This window comes from Polyodon spathula, chromosome 1 (assembly GCF_017654505.1).
Source record: "Polyodon spathula isolate WHYD16114869_AA chromosome 1, ASM1765450v1, whole genome shotgun sequence".
NCBI classification, from domain to species: Eukaryota; Metazoa; Chordata; class Actinopteri; order Acipenseriformes; family Polyodontidae; genus Polyodon; species Polyodon spathula.
Genome location: NC_054534.1, coordinates 1,987,412 through 2,005,411, shown reverse-complemented (window position 1 = coordinate 2,005,411; position 18,000 = coordinate 1,987,412). Strand labels below are relative to the sequence as shown.

Genomic DNA, 18,000 nt, shown 5'->3' with positions numbered 1-18,000 from the left:
GTTGTCTGCAAATTTAACAAGTTTGCTTACTATACCAGAATCTAAATCATTAATGTAGATTAGGAATAGCAGAGGACCTAATACTGATCCCTGTGGTACACCGCTGGTTACCACACTCCATTCTGAGGTTTTTCCTCTAATCAGTACTTTCTGTTTTCTACATGTTAACCACTCCCTAATCCATGTACATGTGTTTCCTTGAATCCCAACTGCGTTCAGTTTGAGAATTAATCTTTTGTGCGGGACTTTGTCAAAAGCTTTCTGGAAATCTAAATAAACCATGTCATATGCTTTGCAATTATCCATTATCGATGTTGCATCCTCAAAAAAATCAAGCAAGTTAGTTAGGCACGATCTCCCTTTCCTAAAACCATGTTGACTGTCTCCCAGTACCCTGTTACCATATAGGTAATTTTCCATTTTGGATCTTATTATAGTTTCCATAAGTTTGCATATAATAGAAGTCAGGCTTACTGGTCTGTAGTTACCTGGTTCAGTTTTGTTTCCCTTTTTGTGGATCGGTATTACGTTTGCAATTTTCCAGTCTGTCGGTACCACCCCTGTGTCAAGAGACTGCTGCATGATCTTGGTTAGCGGTTTGTAAATTACTTCTTTCATTTCTTTGAGTACTACTGGGAGGATCTCATCCGGCCCAGGGGATTTGTTTATTTTAAGAGCTCCTAGTCCCTTTAACACTTCTGCCTCAGTTATGCTAAAGTTATTTAAAACTGGATAGGAACTGGATGACATGTGGGGCATGTTGTCAGTATCTTCCTTTGTAAAAACTTGTGAAAAGTAATCATTTAACATATTTGCTATTTTTTTTTCTTCCTCTACGATTTTGCCATTTGTATCTCTTAAACATTTAATCTCCTCTTTGAATGTTCTCTTGCTGTTGTAATATTGGAAAAACATTTTGGAATTGGTTTTAGCTCCCTTAGCAATGTTCATTTCTATTTCTCTCTTGGCCTTTCTAACTTCCTTTTTGACTTGCATTTGCAGTTCTGTGTACTCTTTCTGTGTACTTTCTTTTTGGTCCTTTTTTAATGCTCTGTAAAGTGCCTTTTTTCGCTGAATATTTTTTTTTAATTGATCTATTAAACCATTTTGGCAATTTAGTTTTACATTTAGATTTGTCTACTTTAGGGATATAATTGTTTTGCGCCTCTAGTACTACGTTTTTGAAGAACAACCATCCTTCTTCTGTGGGTGTTTTCTCTATTTTACTCCAATCTACTTCTGTTAGTCTCTGTTTCATGCCTTCATAGTTTGCTTTTCTAAAATTGTAAACCTTAGCTTTAGTCTTTACTTTTGGGGTTTTAAAAAACACTTCAAATGAGACCATGTTGTGGTCTGAGTTTGCCAGTGGTTCTCTGACCTCTGTTTTAGTTATTCTATCTTCGTTATTTGAAAAGACTAAATCAAGGCATGCCTCCCCTCTAGTGGGTGCCTTCACAAATTGTGTTAGGAAGCAGTCATTTGTCATTTCCACCATTTCTATTTCATCCTTCGCGCTACCCACCGGGTTTTCCCATTTTATTTGGGGGAAGTTGAAATCCCCCATTAGTATGGCTTCTCCTTTGCTACACACATTTCTAATGTCATTGTATAACAGATTATTGTGCTCACCGTCTGAATCTGGCGGTCTATAGCATGCTCCTATTATTATGCCTTTTGAATTTTTGTCTGTTATTCTGACCCATATTGATTCGGTTTTATTTTCTTTGTCCAGGTTTAACACCTGGGCTTCAAGACTGTTTCTTATGTATAGCGCTACCCCTCCTCCTCTTCTGTCCTGCCTGTCTTTCCTATACAGTGTATACCCACAAATATTATATTCGTCCCCATCACTCTCAGATAACCACGTTTCTGTAACACCTATCACATCATAGTTACCTGTTAGTGCAGTAGCTTCAAGTTCTAGAATTTTGTTTCTGATACTTCTAGCATTTAGATAAATACATTTAATGGTTGTCTTACCTGAGTTGTTGTTCTTGTTTTGATGCGGTCTCCCTTCTGTTTTTTTGTTGATTTCTCCCCCCTTCCTTTCTAGTTTAAATGCTTCCGAACCTGCTCGAGGATCTTTTCTCCAAGTAGACTAGTTCCCTTGTTATTTAAATGCAGTCCATCCCGTCTATACAGATAGTCCTCGTTGTAGAAAGTGGTCCAATGATCAAGATAGGTGAAGCCTTCCCGTGTGCACCACGTCTTCAACCATTGGTTTTGATTTATTATTTCCAGCTGTCCATATGGTCCTTTGCAAGGTGCGGGTAGTATACCAGAAAATACCACAGTTTTGGTTTTCTCTTTTAATTTCCTTCCTAGCTCTCTGAATTTGTTTTGCAGGGATTTTGGTCTGTCTCTTCCAATGTTGTTTGTACCGATGTGGACGACTACTACCGGGTCGTCTCCTGTTCGTTCTAGGAGCCTGTCCACGTTCTCAGTGATGTGCTTGACCGAGGCTCCCGGAAGGCAGCACACTGTTGTAGTAAGGGGGTCCAAACTGCGAACTGAACTTGCTGTGTTTCTCAATATGGAGTCCCCAACAATCATGACCTCCCTTCTTTTTGCTGTCTGGTCACCACTGTCAATGGGGTCCTGGATGTTGTTCCTTTCATTCTCTTGTTGTTGGTTCTGCTCATCAAAATTCTGAAGTGACTCAAATCTGTTGGTTGTTTTGATTTCTGGTGGTGTTTGACGAAGTTTCTTTTTTTCCCTGCTTCTGCCTACCTGAACCCAGCTGTTCTGACCTTCTATCTCCCTGGTGGCTTTCAGTCTGTTAGGGGTGATGCAGACTTCCATGAATTGTGGGTGTGCCAGTTCCTCAAGATCTTGTTGCTGTCTCACTTCTTCCAGCTCCATTTCTAGCATGCTTACTAGTTTATGCAAATCCTGGATCGCGCGGCACTTTACGCACACTTGGTTTAGCTCCGCTGGGTTTTCTCGGATTTCCCACATCAAGCAGGTGTCACAGATTACTGGCTTGAAGACCATGTTGAGGGTTTTTTTTTTTTTTAAGTTTAGTTTCTTCTGCAGCCGTCAACCTGCTTTCAAACTGCTTCGAAACTGCTCTGTACTTTTCCACGCTGTACTTCTCCCACTCGCTGTCGCTGGGAAGACTGCCTCGTTTAACTGCGTTGTTCTGCTGTGCTGTCGGCTCCTCCCCTCGCCCGTGTCTCAAAACGGCGCTGAATTTGAATCAGCTGCTCCGAGTTTCAGCTTGTTTGTTATCAGAAAAACACACGCGGCTGTGTTTCCCCAATGTCCTCTGTTTTCTGATTAAAGCAATTCAAGATGCAATTTCTCCTTTCTGCTTCGAAACTGCTCTGTACTTTTCCACGCTGTACTTCTCCCACTCGCTGTCGCTGGGAAGACTGCCTCGTTTAACGTTATTGTTGTTGTAGTACCGTCACTCTTCTTTATGGCGCCGGCAATAAAGTCACTGACTAGGTGGGTATCGTTTAGTCCTCTTTTATTTTTTACCACAAAAACAAAAACTGTAACTGTCACACACTCTTTAAAAAACCTAACGTCCACCGCGCACACACGAAGTCCTCCGACCCGCGCGCACACACGAAGTCCTCCGACCCGCGCGCACACACGAAGTCCTCCGACCCGCGCGCACACACGAAGTCCTCCGCAGCCGTGCGGTCTAACTAACAACAGTGGACAGGTCTTTTCTTCCCTGTCCAGTAGCTGCGCGAATTGAGCCTTCATTATGTCCTGTCACAGACATGATTTTGCTTGTCTCTAGACCAGCATCAGAAATTATGTTTAAGTAGCTCTTTATGTTATCAGATTAGCTGTAGATTAGAATGTAGCCGTTTTAAGCGCGGATTGATTTTAAAATGTAATTCACAGTTAAGCACTTCAACGTTCCAGCGGGCATCTATGTAAAATAGAAGCCGGCTAGATCTGGAAGCTGATTTGGCTGTTCGCACTCAATCATTTTCTAAATATATTTAGTAAACATTTTAATAATAATAATGTTTTCTCTATATGCATGTTGTTTTTTTTTTATTCTAATTATGTTAGGGACTGTTTTCCTCAGCGGAATGTTACCTGGCAAAATATTAGAGGTTTAAGGAAAATACAGGTTTTAAAGTTTTTTTAAGAGAAATTAAAGAAACAAATGGTTTTCTAATAGAGACAGAACCCTCTTGATGGGGACTCTACCGTGTGGTAGATGACCTTGACTATCGCCCTTGCCTTGGGACGCATAACTCCAGTCGCGGTTATCTACCACACCGAAGAGCCCACATTGACTATCACTTAAATATATATGTATAGCCAAAACTTCTCATGCGAACACCTTTATTTAGCGACCACCTGGTCTAAGCGACCACTTTTAAATTCCTCTCAGTGATATTGGTGTTTTTGTTGACTAACACGACCAGTGACCACAATTGTCTCTCACCCAGCAACAGACTCGAACCTGTATTAAGCTCCCTTACACAGGGCTATTGTTATAAGAAATTATGGTTTTAAATGGTTTGTCCTGAATTCAAAGGAATACAGTAACCATTTTAGCTGTCTTTTATCCACAATCAATAAAACAACAGCGCTCTCTTGTAAAGGAAGAGAGAAAATGTGGAGAAACAAAAGGGCCTTCCTAGGTGATATAATTAAAGTTCCCTCTCAATTCGAATGACAACCATTACCGAATGGGAAGAGCCTCTCTGACCATCAATCACAGAGCATAAAAAAGCTGCCTTATCAGGGCCCTACTGTGAGGGGGAAGTCCCTCCCACCTCCTTTTGAAGAGGGACGTCCTCACAGTAGCACATCGCCATTTTCTCTCATTTCACTGAGAGGTCGTAGATAGCATTTGATTTCTGGTACCGAATTTGGCTGATTGTGTGGTTTTTTTGACAGAATAAATGTATTGATCCACGGTAAAATCACGCTCTCGAACGTTGGTAAGAGTGCTCTTGTCAGAAAACTGATACGAGGATTAGGCAAGAGCTGGTTTCGACCCCTCTTGAGGGCTTCCCTCTGCGCCGTTCCTGGCACGGATTGATTCGACACTGGTGAACCCCTTTGGAGCCATCTACAGCCCGGCACCAACTGCGCTACCCATTGGCACCGACTGATTCGGCATCGGTGAATCACTTGGAAGCGTCTACAGGCTGCTATTGTCATCAAGCGCAGCAGCTTCACTGCAAGGCATGTCAGTCCAGTTGACTGGGTTCTCCGCTGGGTTCCACCACTGTGACCAGTGTGTGGCGAAGCTGCCCAGGCAGGACTAGCACCGATCCTCACCAGGGGACAGCCGGTCGCCGCACAGGCGCCGCTCCCCTTCCCCAGGGGACAGGAGGTTGCCACGCAGGCACCGCTCCCCTTCCCCATGCAGGCACAGGCGCAGACGATCACCGTCACAGTTTCCTCAAAAGAGCCCAAGTTCAGCCGAGCAGCGCTTCGTGGAGCTGGCAGAGACTGTAAGGGCTCATCAGACCATGCTGGAGACCCTATTAAAATCTCAGGGCAGGCTGCCCCCTACCACAGGGCAGCCCCACAGTCTCGTTCCCCATCCCCTCTGCCTAGACCCCCTAGCCCTGGTAAGCGGTCCTTCACGGCGTCCAGATTGGACGTCTCAGACACAGCCATCTCCGTTGGGCAGGCCATAGTGGGGGGGGGGGCTCCTTGCTGAACTTGCCACACGTATCGCAGAGGGAGGAGTTCCGGGTGCTAATGCAGCGTGCAGCTGCAGCCACGAACAGGAGGGAAAGTGAAACCGCTTCTTCCAGCAGAAAGGGCACCCAGAGCATGCCCTCCCCTTATGCCAGGACTTCCTGGATTTGGTGCGCTCCTCCTGGGGCAACCCAGTGTCTGCACCCTCAGCCTCCAGAACAGCAGAGTCTCTGCTTCTGACCGCAGGAGCCCAAGAAGCAGGCCTAGGCACATTCTCCACTATCGGGGACACGGTCACGGTATTGCTACAAGGTTCCTCCTTCACCAAGGGGGATAAGGACCCAACCTACAAGTCCACGCCTTGCAGGACAATGAACACTATGCTGAAAAAGGCATACGCATCAGCTGCGCTGTCAGTGTGAGCAGCGAATGCCATGGCAATACTGGTACTCTACCAAAACAAGTTGGCAGAGAGGCTGCAGGACAGAGCTACAGAGGCAGACACAGGGGAGATCCAGGTGGTTGCTAAGGCAATGACTGACCTAGTGGGGGATTTAGGTCAGGCATCAGGGAGGTCGGTGGCAGAGATGGTGGCCGCCTGCCGGCATTTGTGACTGACACAAGCCAAGGTCGTGGAGACCGAGAAGGTGGCACTGCTGGATGTCCCCATTACACCGGGGCAGACTTTTGGGGCGACCATTGATGTAAGCCTTGAGAGCTCCCACAAGGCCACGGAGGTTGCCTCAAAGTTTTCACGCCTTCTGGCTTACAGTCAGCGCCCAAGGTGGCACTTGCAGCCTGCTGGGGTAAAAGGGTCTGAACATCTCCCTCCACCCCAGAGTAGGCAAGCAGGCAGGCAGAGGCAGGGCCAGCTGCGGGGTACCACCGCAGGCCAGGGGTAACTGGTTCTCCGGCTGGAGACCGAGGTCGGGGCCTAAGAAAGACCCGCCCCCTCCCAAGTGCAAGAGAGACTGCCCCTGAGGGGCCCCGGCTGCCACCAACACCCCCCCACAACCGGACTGACCAACAGCAACGACGCATGGCAAGGCTGCACCCAGGACTCCTGGGTGCTGTCGACTATGAGACATGGATACGCGCTACAATTCCTCATAGGTCCGCCACTCTTCAAGGGTGTGCTCCTCACCACCGTTGAACGAGCGAGGGTGATACTCCTTCAACAGGAGATCGACAATCTTCAAAGGAAGAACACTGTACACTTGGTAAGTCCAAGCGATACCCTTAGCGGCTTTTACTCCAGGTACTTCCTGGTGCCCAAAAGGGACAGCGGTTTCAGACCAATTATGGACCTCAGGGTCCTCAACTTGTTCCTCAAACAGAGGAAGTTCAACATGTTGACAGCACAGCGTATCCTCCAGTCCTTCCAACCGGTTCACATCGATCGACATGCAGGACGCCTATTTTCATGTCCCGTTCCATCCCACGCACAGAAAATATCTTCGCTTCGCCTTTCAAGGTAACGCGTACGAGTTCCGCGTGCTGGCATTCGGCCTCTCGTAGGCACCCCACTCTTTTTGAAAGTGCACGGATGCAGCACTGGCTCCCCTCAGGCTGCGGGGTATTCGGATCCTAAACTATCTGGACGATTGGTTAGTTTGCTCGCAGTCAAAAGCACGCGCAGAGGCGCGCACCAAACAGGTCATAGATCATGTGGTGAAGTTAGGGCTCTCAATACATCAACAGAAGAGCAACTTCTTGGATCAAACTGAACTCTGTTAGCATGCTTGCCTCACTGTCGGAAGACAGGATTCAGTCGTTGGAGACCACACTCTCCCTATTCAGAGAGGACTCTCTCCTACAGGTCAAAGTATATCAAAGGTTGTTTGGGCTGATGGCAGCTGCCTCGAGAATCCTTCCACTAGGGCTGCTGAGAATGCACCCGCTTCAAGCCTGGGTGAATACGCTCAAGGTGCACCCCCTGTGCGAGATCGGTACGGGCTGGGATGAGTGTCCAGACAATGCCAGAAGACACTGGAGTGCTGGCTCCGTCCCCGCAATCTGCGCCTCGGATCTCCCCTCGGATCCCCTCACAGAAGGGAAGTGATCACTACAGACGCCTCCAGCCTGAGCCGGGGAGCGATCTGGAGTGGGAGAGGAATAAGAGGTCAGTGGAAGGGACATTGGCAGCAAGCACACGTAAATGCGCAAGAGCTGCAAGCAGTGAGTCTGGCGTTATCCCATTTTTGCCAGCAATTAGCACACGAAAATGCTGGTCTGGATGGACAATACCACAGTGGTATCCTACATAAATCACCAAGGCGGCCTGCGCTCACCGGGCCTTCACCACGCAGTGCACAGACTACTGACCTGGACGTACAGAAACTTGCATTCCATCAGGGCATTTCACCTCCCCGGTGTGGACAATAAGGCAGCAGATCTGTCCAGAAGAGCTCCAGACAGCTCGGAGTGGAGGCTGCATCCTCAAGTGGTGAAACAGATTTGGGAGAGGTTTTGACCTGCACAAGTCGACTTCTTTGCCACAGCAGAGTCCACTCACTGCCCCCTGTTGTTCTCCATGGAGAGAGACAGGGGGCCCCTTGGGAGTAGACGCGCTAGCTCACCCATGGCCACTGGAGTTATTGTATGCGTTCCCTCCACTACCATTACTACCCCTGACATCAGAGAGGATCAGGGTGGAGAGAGCACAAGTTCTGCTGGTTGCCGAAGGTCACGATCCTGTGACTTGCCCGATTTGAGACAATGTTAAACTTCTTGTAACACTTGTTTGACACAGGAAAATCAGTGTCCACTTTGAAGGTATACCTGGCAGCAAACCTGGCAGATGTTACAAATTGAACGAGACCCTCTCTGGACACTAGAATGTTGCAGGCGGCATGCCCTTAGGGGGGCTGTACTGTTGGTAATTTGGAACCACGACAGCTTTGGTACAGCTTTCCCATTCGGTAATGATTGTCATTTGAATTGAAAGGAACGTTTTAGGTTATTAATATAACCCTGGTTCCCCGAAAAGAGAATGACAACCATTACCCTTTGAGGTCATGAGAACATAAGAAAGTTTACAAACGAGAGGAGGCCATTCGGCCCGTTTTGCTCGTTTGGTTGTTAGTAGTTTATTGATCCCAGAATCTCATCAAGCAGCTTCTTGAAGGATCCCAGGGTGTCAGCTTCAACAACATTACTGGGAAGTTGATTCCAGACCCTCATGATTCTCTGTGTAAAAAAGTGTCTCCTATTTTCTGTTCTGAATGCCCCTTTGTCTGATCTCCATTTGTGACCCCTGGTCCTTGTTTCTTTTTTCAGGTCAAAAAAGTCCCTTGGGTCGACACTGTCAATACCTTTTAGAATTTTGAATGCTTGAATTATATGCTTGATATTTATAATGTACATTTTTTTTCCTGCGTGGGGTACCTTACACTTTTCTCTATTAAATGTCATTTGCCATGTGTCTGCCCAGTTCTGAATCTTGTCTAGATCATTTTGAATGACCTTTGCTGCTGCAACAGTGTTTGCCACTCCTCCTACTTTTGTGTTGTCTGCAAATTTAACAAGTTTGCTTACTATACCAGAATCTAAATCATTAATGTAGATTAGGAATAGCAGAGGACCTAATACTGATCCCTGTGGTACACCGCTGGTTACCACACTCCATTCTGAGGTTTTTCTTTTAATAAGTACTTTCTGTTTTCTACATGTTAACCACTCCCTAATCCATGTACATGTGTTTCCTTGAATCCCAACTGCGTTCAGTTTAAGAATTAATCTTTTGTGCGGGACTTTGTCAAAAGCTTTCTGGAAATCTAAATAAACCATGTCATATGCTTTGCAATTATCCATTATCGATGTTGCATCCTCAAAAAAATCAAGCAAGTTAGTTAGACACGATCTCCCTTTCCTAAAACCATGTTGACTGTCTCCCAGGACCCTGTTACCATATAGGTAATTTTCCATTTTGGATCTTATTATAGTTTCCATAAGTTTGCATATAATAGAAGTCAGGCTTACGGGTCTGTATCTGGTTCAGTTTTGTTTCCCTTTTTGTGGATCGGTATTACGTTTGCAATTTTCCAGTCTGTCGGTACCACCCCTGTGTCAGGAGACTGCTGCATGATCTTGGTTAGCGGTTTGTAAATAACTTCTTTCATTTCTTTGAGTACTATTGGGAGGATCTCATCTGGCCCAGGGGATTTGTTTATTTTAAGAGCTCCTAGTCCCTTTAACACTTCTGCCTCGGTTATGCTAAAGTTATTTAAAACTGGATAGGAACTGGATGACATGTGGGGCATGTTGTCAGTATCTTCCTTTGTAAAAACTTGTGAAAAGTAATCATTTAATGCATTTGCTATTTTTTTTCTTCATCTATGATTTTGCCATTTGTATCTCTTTTAACCTCCTCTTTGAATGTTCTCTTGCTGTTGTAATATTGGAAAAACATTTTGGAATTGGTTTTAGCTCCCTTAGCAATGTTCATTTCTATTTCTCTCTTGGCCTTTCTAACTTCCTTTTTGACTTGCGTTTGCAGTTCCGTGTACTCTTTCTGTGTACTTTGTTTTTGGTCCCTTTTTACTGCTCTGTAAAGTGCCTTTTTTCGCTGAATATTTTTTTTAATTGATCTATTAAACCATTTTGGCAATTTAGTTTTACATTTAGATTTGTCTACTTTAGGGATGTAATTGTTTTACGCCTCTAGTACTACATTTTTGAAGAACAGCCATCCTTTTTCTGTGGATGTTTTCTCTATTTTACTCCAATCTACTTCTGTTAGTGTCTGTTTCATGTCCCCAGCTGACCTCCTGTTTTCAAAAGAAAATGGCAAATGTGCTACTGTGAGGACTTCTCTCTTCAACTTTTTTATATATGCTCAGTGATTGGCAGTCAGAGAGGCTCTTCCCATTCGTTAATGGTTGTAATAACCTAATTTTAAGAAACTTGTAAAGACAGCAAGTGCCAGAAAAACTGCTGAAGAATTCGGCACTAGAAAGACGCAGATACGGCATTTTGAAATGGAAAGAACTAGGGCTTGAAGTTTTAGGTTTTTATTTTTGTTCACGTGATGGTGTTTTGAGCTGATTCCATATCTAAATTAAACTGTTAATTACTTAGCAAAGTCGCTTCTTTTTACCTTGATGTCCTGATTGACTTTCTAATTCTGTTTCACCTTCTTCATTATTCGAACACAGCACAAGCAATGGCATTAATCACTTCCCCCAAATGTTACTTTAACTTGCATTTTGTTCTCGCTCTTGCCTGGGAACTAGGTAGCTTCCAATATGTCGATTTCATTTTGTGTTGTTTTTTCCCTCTAAGTTAACAGAATGTTCTCATAATTAGGCTGTGGCGGCTTAAGACTTACAGGCAAACCGTTAAAAGGAAAATAAACACCGAAAAATTCAAGCCATACTTAAGAGTATGGAAACAATGTGCGTGGTAATAGAGAAAGATCTTCTGCTGGCATTGTTTTCAGGATGCAATGAATCAACACGTACCAGAAAGGCAGACACAGGTATTGAAATTTGCAAAGGATTTAAAACATTCTGTGTGGCCTGAGACAGGAAAGCATTCATTACTTTCACAAAATAACTTCTTTTGTAAATGCATTATCTAAATGAATGTTATTAAATTACATACTTCCTTTTGTTCATATTACATCTGCTGGCTTTTACAGTGTATCTAAGACATACGTAGTTACAGGACAGCATGTCAGAGCAGACAAATAGAAAATTCATAAGTTATGGGCCGTCTTTTAAGAGACCACCTGTGTTAAGAGGGCACTATTAGACTGTCTCTTGAGTGGTCTCTTAATACAGGTTTGAGCTTGTGTGTGTGTGTGTATGTACAGTGCTGTGAAAAAGTATTTGCCCCGTCTGATTTTCTTCATTTTTGCATATTTCTGACACTGAATGTTATTAGATCTTCAACTAAAATCTAATATTAGATGAAAGGGACCCTGAGTGAACAAATAACACAACATTTTGATACTTATTTATTTGTTAAAGAAAGTTATGCAACACCCAACGCCCCCATGTGAAAAAGTAATCGCCCCCTTAGACTCAATAACTGGTTACACCACCTTTAGCAGCAATAACTGCAACCAAATGCTTCCTGTAGTTATTGATCAGTCTCTCTCAGCGCCGTGGAGGAATTTTGGCCCACTCCTTCATGCAGAACTGCTTCAACTCATTTGTGACATTTGTGGGTTTTTCGAGCATAAACTGCTTGTTTCAGGTCCTGCCAAATCATCTCAATCTTTAAATTTCTTGTTCTTCAACCATTCTGATGTAGACTTGCTTGTGTGTTTCGGAGGATCATTGTCTTGCTGCATAACCCAGCTGCGCTTCAGCTTCAGCTCACAGACGGATGGCCTGACATTCTCCTGTAGAATTCTCTGATACAGAGCAGAATTCATGGTTCCTTCAGTGGTAGCAAGCCGTCCAGGTCCTGATGTGAACGTTAGTATGAGGTTCTTACTGTGGAATGCAGTGTTTGGTTTTCGCCAGACATAACTGGGCCCATGTTGGCCAAAAAGTTCCACTTTTGACTCATCTGCCAATAGAACATTGTTCCAGAACTCTTGAGGATCATCCAGGTGCTTTTTGGCAAACTTGAGACTAGCATTCATGTTCTTAGAGAGCAGTGGTTTCCGCCTTGCTACTCTGCCATGAATCCCATTTTTGCCCAGTGTCTTTCTAATGGTTGAGTCATGAACACTGACCTTAACCCAAGTGAGAGAGACCTGCAGATCCCTGGCTGTTGTTCTAGGGTTCTTTGTGACTTCCTGGATGATTTTACGCCTTGCTCTTGGAGAGATTTTGGCAGGACAGCCACTCCTGAGAAGATTCACTACTGCCACAAGTCTTCAGGAATTTCTTTTAATCGTGGCACAACGTACCTCTAGAAACTGTGCTGACAACTTCACTATGATGGTAAGGGACAAAGTTAGTCAGATTTATATTGGGCAGGGCTGGCCCAAATCAGGCCTGATTGTTAACCAAAGTATTCAAACAGCTGACCCTAATTATCCCTTTAATTTGGGTTGAGTTAACTAGGGGGGGGCAATAACTTTTTCACACCTGAAGATTGCGTGTTTGATTACCTTGCACACCAAACAAATGAAAGAAGCACCAAACTTTTGGTGTCATTTTTTCTCTAAGACTCCCTCTATATACTACTACAACCCACAAAAAGATCTGACTAAATTCAATGTGAAAAATGCGAAAAAATGCAGAAAATCAGACAGGGGGCAAATACTTTTTCATGGCACTAGTATGTATGTGTATGTATGTATGTATGTATGTGTGTGTGTGTGTGTGTATATATATATATATATATATATATATATATATATATATATATATATATATATATATATATATACTTCAGTTACAAGCAATTATATAAAAGCACATTCAAAAAAGTATATTTTCAATTTAAACGTAAAAGAATCCAATGTTTTAACCTGCCTAATGGTAACTAGATAGAGTTCCAGAACCAAGGCGCACAGCAGCAGTAAGCTGGGACTCCAGGTGGCTTCAGTTATTGTGCGCAGGGCCATTCTCTGGTTTACTGCACTCGGAGGTCGGATTGTTTTACTGGTCTGTTTTGAAGGACTGGGGAATTGAAGCCATGTTAGTAAAAGCTGTGGGTCTATGCTAGAATTCGATTACCCAGGACTGGAATTATCCAGGGCACCAGGACTAACATACCTGCTGTGTTTCAAAAGATGTATGATTACCTGAAAAAGAGTCCACTAAAGTAAGAAGTCTACCTAAGTGCAGCTTACAATCTAATGTTACACTGGTTTATTAAGGGCCTTGGAGAGGGTCTGATGTTTGCCGATCAGCATTTATTTACAGTGCCCCCTATGGCATGGAATAGGATCAGAGTCTCATGCATCAGATAACCAACCCAGATGAGTCAGCTTAACGAAGAACAATAACTAAGATTACATGTATTTGAATAAGCAGGTTCCAAGAATTATCAAAGTGTAAATGTTTCTGATCCCAAATTGAATGTATGGTGTTGTTTTTTGACTGATGTAGTTTTTAATGATGTGAAATTACTGTTTCTGGTCCTCTTGCCAGGACATTCTTGTAAAAGTTTTGCATCACCCCATGTAATTAACTAATTTTGCTTCATAAAGTCAAATAAAACCTGCAGAATAATTGAAAACTACATGATATCACTACTTTTGTGATATAATTTTGTAGTTTCTTTGATTACATGATGTTATATAAAAGACGTAAATTATGCTCATGTAGTTTCAGTCATAAACTTCTAGGTAATGCAAAACTTTTGGTCATAGATGTAGATGAAGTTAGTAATAGCAGACCCTGTGAATTGTTAATTCTAATGTGTTTATTTCAGCAGCTGGTCTGTTTTCTTTTGTGTCAGAACACCATCATGACAATGCAGTAGCCCCACCCTGGTTTCAGTTTGCTTGCTTGTTTCAAGTGAATTCATGCAATAAGCAATGGCGTGTGTGTGTTTCAGGAGACGCGGATCCGTGCGACGGACAAGGACCCCCAGAGCAAGGTGCAGAACATCTCCATCACCAACAAGTACGGGAGCGAAGAGGTCGTGCACACCCTGGTGGCAGAGAGCCACGATGACACCCAGCGATGGATGCAGGCCTTCTGGCAGCAGTTCTACGACATGAGTGAGTCGGCACTACAGACGATAGGCTCCGCTTCAATCCCTTCATGTTTCAACTGTAACATACTGCATTGGGAGTGTTGGTAACGAGAGCTGCACAAAACGATTTTTGGATAAGCTCACATCTTCACTGTTATATTGAACCAAGGCTGGTGAGGGTTTAGTGAAAATGCCAAACTATCCAGCAGAAATAAGTCAATTTTGTATAGGGATCGCCAAAACAAGTCCATGGATCCACACAAGGTTCAGTTTTTTTATATCAGCGTTTCTAAAGAGCAGTGCTGTGTGCTCACTTAGCCTGCCCTGAGAATGGGAGAGGAAGGCAGTCACAAAAAGGGAAACAAAACTGAACCAGGTAACTACAGACCAGTAAGCCTGACTTCTATTATATGCAAACTTATGGAAACTATAATAAGATCCAAAATGGAAAATTACCTATATGGTAACAGGGTCCTGGGAGACAGTCAACATGGTTTTAGGCAAGGGAGAGCGCATCTAACTAACTTGCTTGATTTTTTTGAGGATGCAACATCGATAATGGATAATTGCAAAGCATATGACATGGTTTATTTAGATTTCCAGAAAGCTTTTGACAAAGTCCCGCACAAAAGATTAATTCTCAAACTGAACTCAGTTGGAATTCAAGGAAACACATGTACATGGATTAGGGAGTGGTTAACATGTAGAAAACAGAAAGTACTGATTAGAGGAAAAACCTCAGAATGGAGTGTGGTAACCAGTGGTGTACCACAGGGATCAGTATTAGGTCCTCTGCTATTCCTAATCTACATTAATGATTTAGATTCTGGTATAGTAAGCAAACTTGTTAAATTTGCAGACAACACAAAAGTAGGAGGAGTGGCAAACACTGTTGCAGCAGCAAAGGTCATTCAAAATGATCTAGACAAGATTCAGAACTGGGCAGACACATGGCAAATGACATTTAATAGAGAAAAGTGTAAGGTAGTGCACGCAGGAAATAAAAATGTACATTATAAATATCATATGGGAGATATTGAAATTGGAGATGGAATCTATGAAAAAGACCTAGGAGTTTTTGTTGACTCAGAAATGTCTTCATCTAGACAATGTGGGGAAGCTATAAAAAGGCTAACAAGATGCTCGGATACATTGTGAAAAGTGTTGAATTTAAATCAAGGGAAGTAATGTTAAAACTGTACAATGCATTAGTAAGACCTCATCTTGAATATTGTGTTCAGTTCTGGTCACCTCGCTATAAAAAAGATATTGCTGCTCTAGAAAGAGTGCAAAGAAGAGCGACCAGAATTATTCTGTGCTTAAAAGGCATGTCATATGCAGACAGGCTAAAAGAATTTAATCTGTTCAGTCTCGAACAAAGAAGACTACGTGTCCACCTAATTCAAGCATTCAAAATTCTAAAAGGTATTGACAGTGTCGACCCAAGGGACTTTTTCAGCCTGAAAAAAGAAACAAGGACCAGGGGTCACAAATGGAGATTAGACAAAGGGGCATTCAGAACAGAAAATAGGAGGCACTTTTTTACACAGAGAATTGTGAGGGTCTGGAATCAACTCCCCAGTAATGTTGTTGAAGCTGACACCCTGGGATCCTTCAAGAAGCTGCTTGATGAGATTCTGGGATCAATAAGCTACTAACAACCAAATGAGCAAGATGGGCCGAATGGCTTCCTCTCGTTTGTAAACTTTCTTATGTTCTTATTGGAACAGCACACTGCTCAGGGGGATTGCTGTTCACAATGGGGTTTGTGGCAGAGGAAAAACACAGCTCTACATTCATACCAAGATTTTTTAAATATTTTTTTAAATAATGTGCCCACTTACATTTTTAAGAGTGGCATATAATTGACATGTTTTCATATTATTTTTTATTTGCCATTTCTTCGTAACATTATTGTAATCTTAGGTTATATATAAATTTGACATGCTGGGCTATTGAAACTTTGCACCAAACAGACATGTTCGCTCATGTTCTCATGCTAAAGTATGTTGCAGTTAGTAATCCTTTCCAATTACTGACGTCTTAAAATTGAAGGGCTGTGTAAGAACGAAAAATTTTGAAATACTCATTTTTAAAAGGCCTGTGTCTGGTGTGGCAGGCCCTCAGCTCTACTCGCAATGTGAATCGACCCTTCATTAACATGCACCACGTTACTGTCCTCCAGACTGCACTACCCTCATCTGTCTTGCCTGGTGCAACACTCCCCCACTCGCGGCTCAACTCTTGACTGGCACTGGTTGTCTCTCTGCATGTCTCTGCAACACTACATACACCAGCTATGGGGATGCAGTTTATTTTCTTAGTTTTTCACAGTCGAGTTAACGTTAGGTACTGTTCAAATATCCATAGCTCAGTTTATATATTGTTAAATTATTTTGCAATCGCGTTCTATCGGGTGATAGTAATCTTTTAAGTGCTCTGTGTTCCAGTTTTCTTCAGTGGCGCTTGGTACACTGAACTGCCATTGCAATCACAACACATGCTGCTAGAAGGTTCTGTGTTTTCTCTGTTCCACTTATCTCTCTTCCGTTCCCTTCACACTCGTTTTGGATCCCTACTAATCAAGCCAAACTGAGTTTAATTCCATAAAGCCTTCCTCTGCACAGAGATAATTGGGTTTGTAACACACTGTCTTATTAAAAGAAAACAAACCTGTCTTTTCTTCCGGACCAAAAACGAACAAAACCTATTTTCTCTAAGTTTATAAAGAAAATAACATTAAGCAATTTCACATTACCGATCGAGGACACCTTTCTCTTTCTCACCGCGACTGTGCATATCTGTGTCACATACGTCTATTTCTAAAGACGTTTTCGCTCAAACTCTCCTTCTCCAACCGTCTTCCCATACTGCACTCTTACAGAGCCTGCACAGTCCCGCATTGTCTCGCCTACGCAATTACATCATAATACTACGCACAAGCACGAGCTGCGGGAGCATCCCTTTATATTCTCCCTTGCTGGAATGCTGCCACACACAAAGACATCTCCTGGACATGTAGAAACACAATGTGCAAACAACGCAACACTTTACTGGTTTACATTTTTACACACATAAACATTGCATATTTAGCGGTAACCATTAGCAACGTTGAAAAACCTGAACCAAATTTGAGTACATTTTGACTCATTTAGTCTCGTTTTACCACCACACAACTGATAGTGCTGTAGTTTTTAACATATATTAATAACTTTGTTAATATTTCTTGGGGGGTGAAATTTGCCTTGACAATGGCTGTAAAATAATTCTGACTGTCACAAACAGATTTTTCAGGCTCAGAAATGTTTAAAAAATAAATAAAAGTAGTTGGACAGGTTCGTCGCTTCAGAAATTGCATTGATTTACTCCGCCCGTACTCATCACCACAGCCACTTGTCTCAGGTAAGATTAGCCTTTAACCTACCATGATATAGAAATGTCAAGCGCACAATACTGTGTATACTGCATGATTATTGATTTGTACAGAGATGGTGGTATTGTGTTAAACGGTATTACAGTATACTGCAGTTTTGATAGACCTAGGCTGACTGAGAAATATGTCCAGGTTTGGTCTGTGGAAAAGGTGGCAGCCCTGTGATAAGAGAGCTGCACAAATCGATTATCTGATTACTGGGATTGAGCGCTCCACAGAAATCAGGTGCCGACACTCAGGTGAGGGTCATTGGGGTTGATCGGGCGAATGTACAATCCAAAGTGAAACAAGTGAAGAAACAGCTGCCTGGATTTGAGATGGCTGCTGCT

At 43.0% G+C, this 18,000-nt stretch overlaps 1 protein-coding gene across 4 annotated transcripts in view; it reads left to right on the top strand.

Moving 5' to 3' along the window:
• LOC121308062 (rhotekin-like) overlaps positions 1-18,000 on the top strand; it is a 123,716-nt gene that overhangs the window by 85,816 nt on the left and 19,900 nt on the right. For all 4 annotated transcript variants that reach the window (XM_041240387.1, XM_041240445.1, XM_041240512.1 and 1 more), the window contains exon 10: positions 14,098-14,263. In XM_041240387.1, the coding sequence (XP_041096321.1) occupies positions 14,098-14,263 (166 nt within the window). The remainder of the gene's footprint in view (positions 1-14,097; positions 14,264-18,000) is intronic.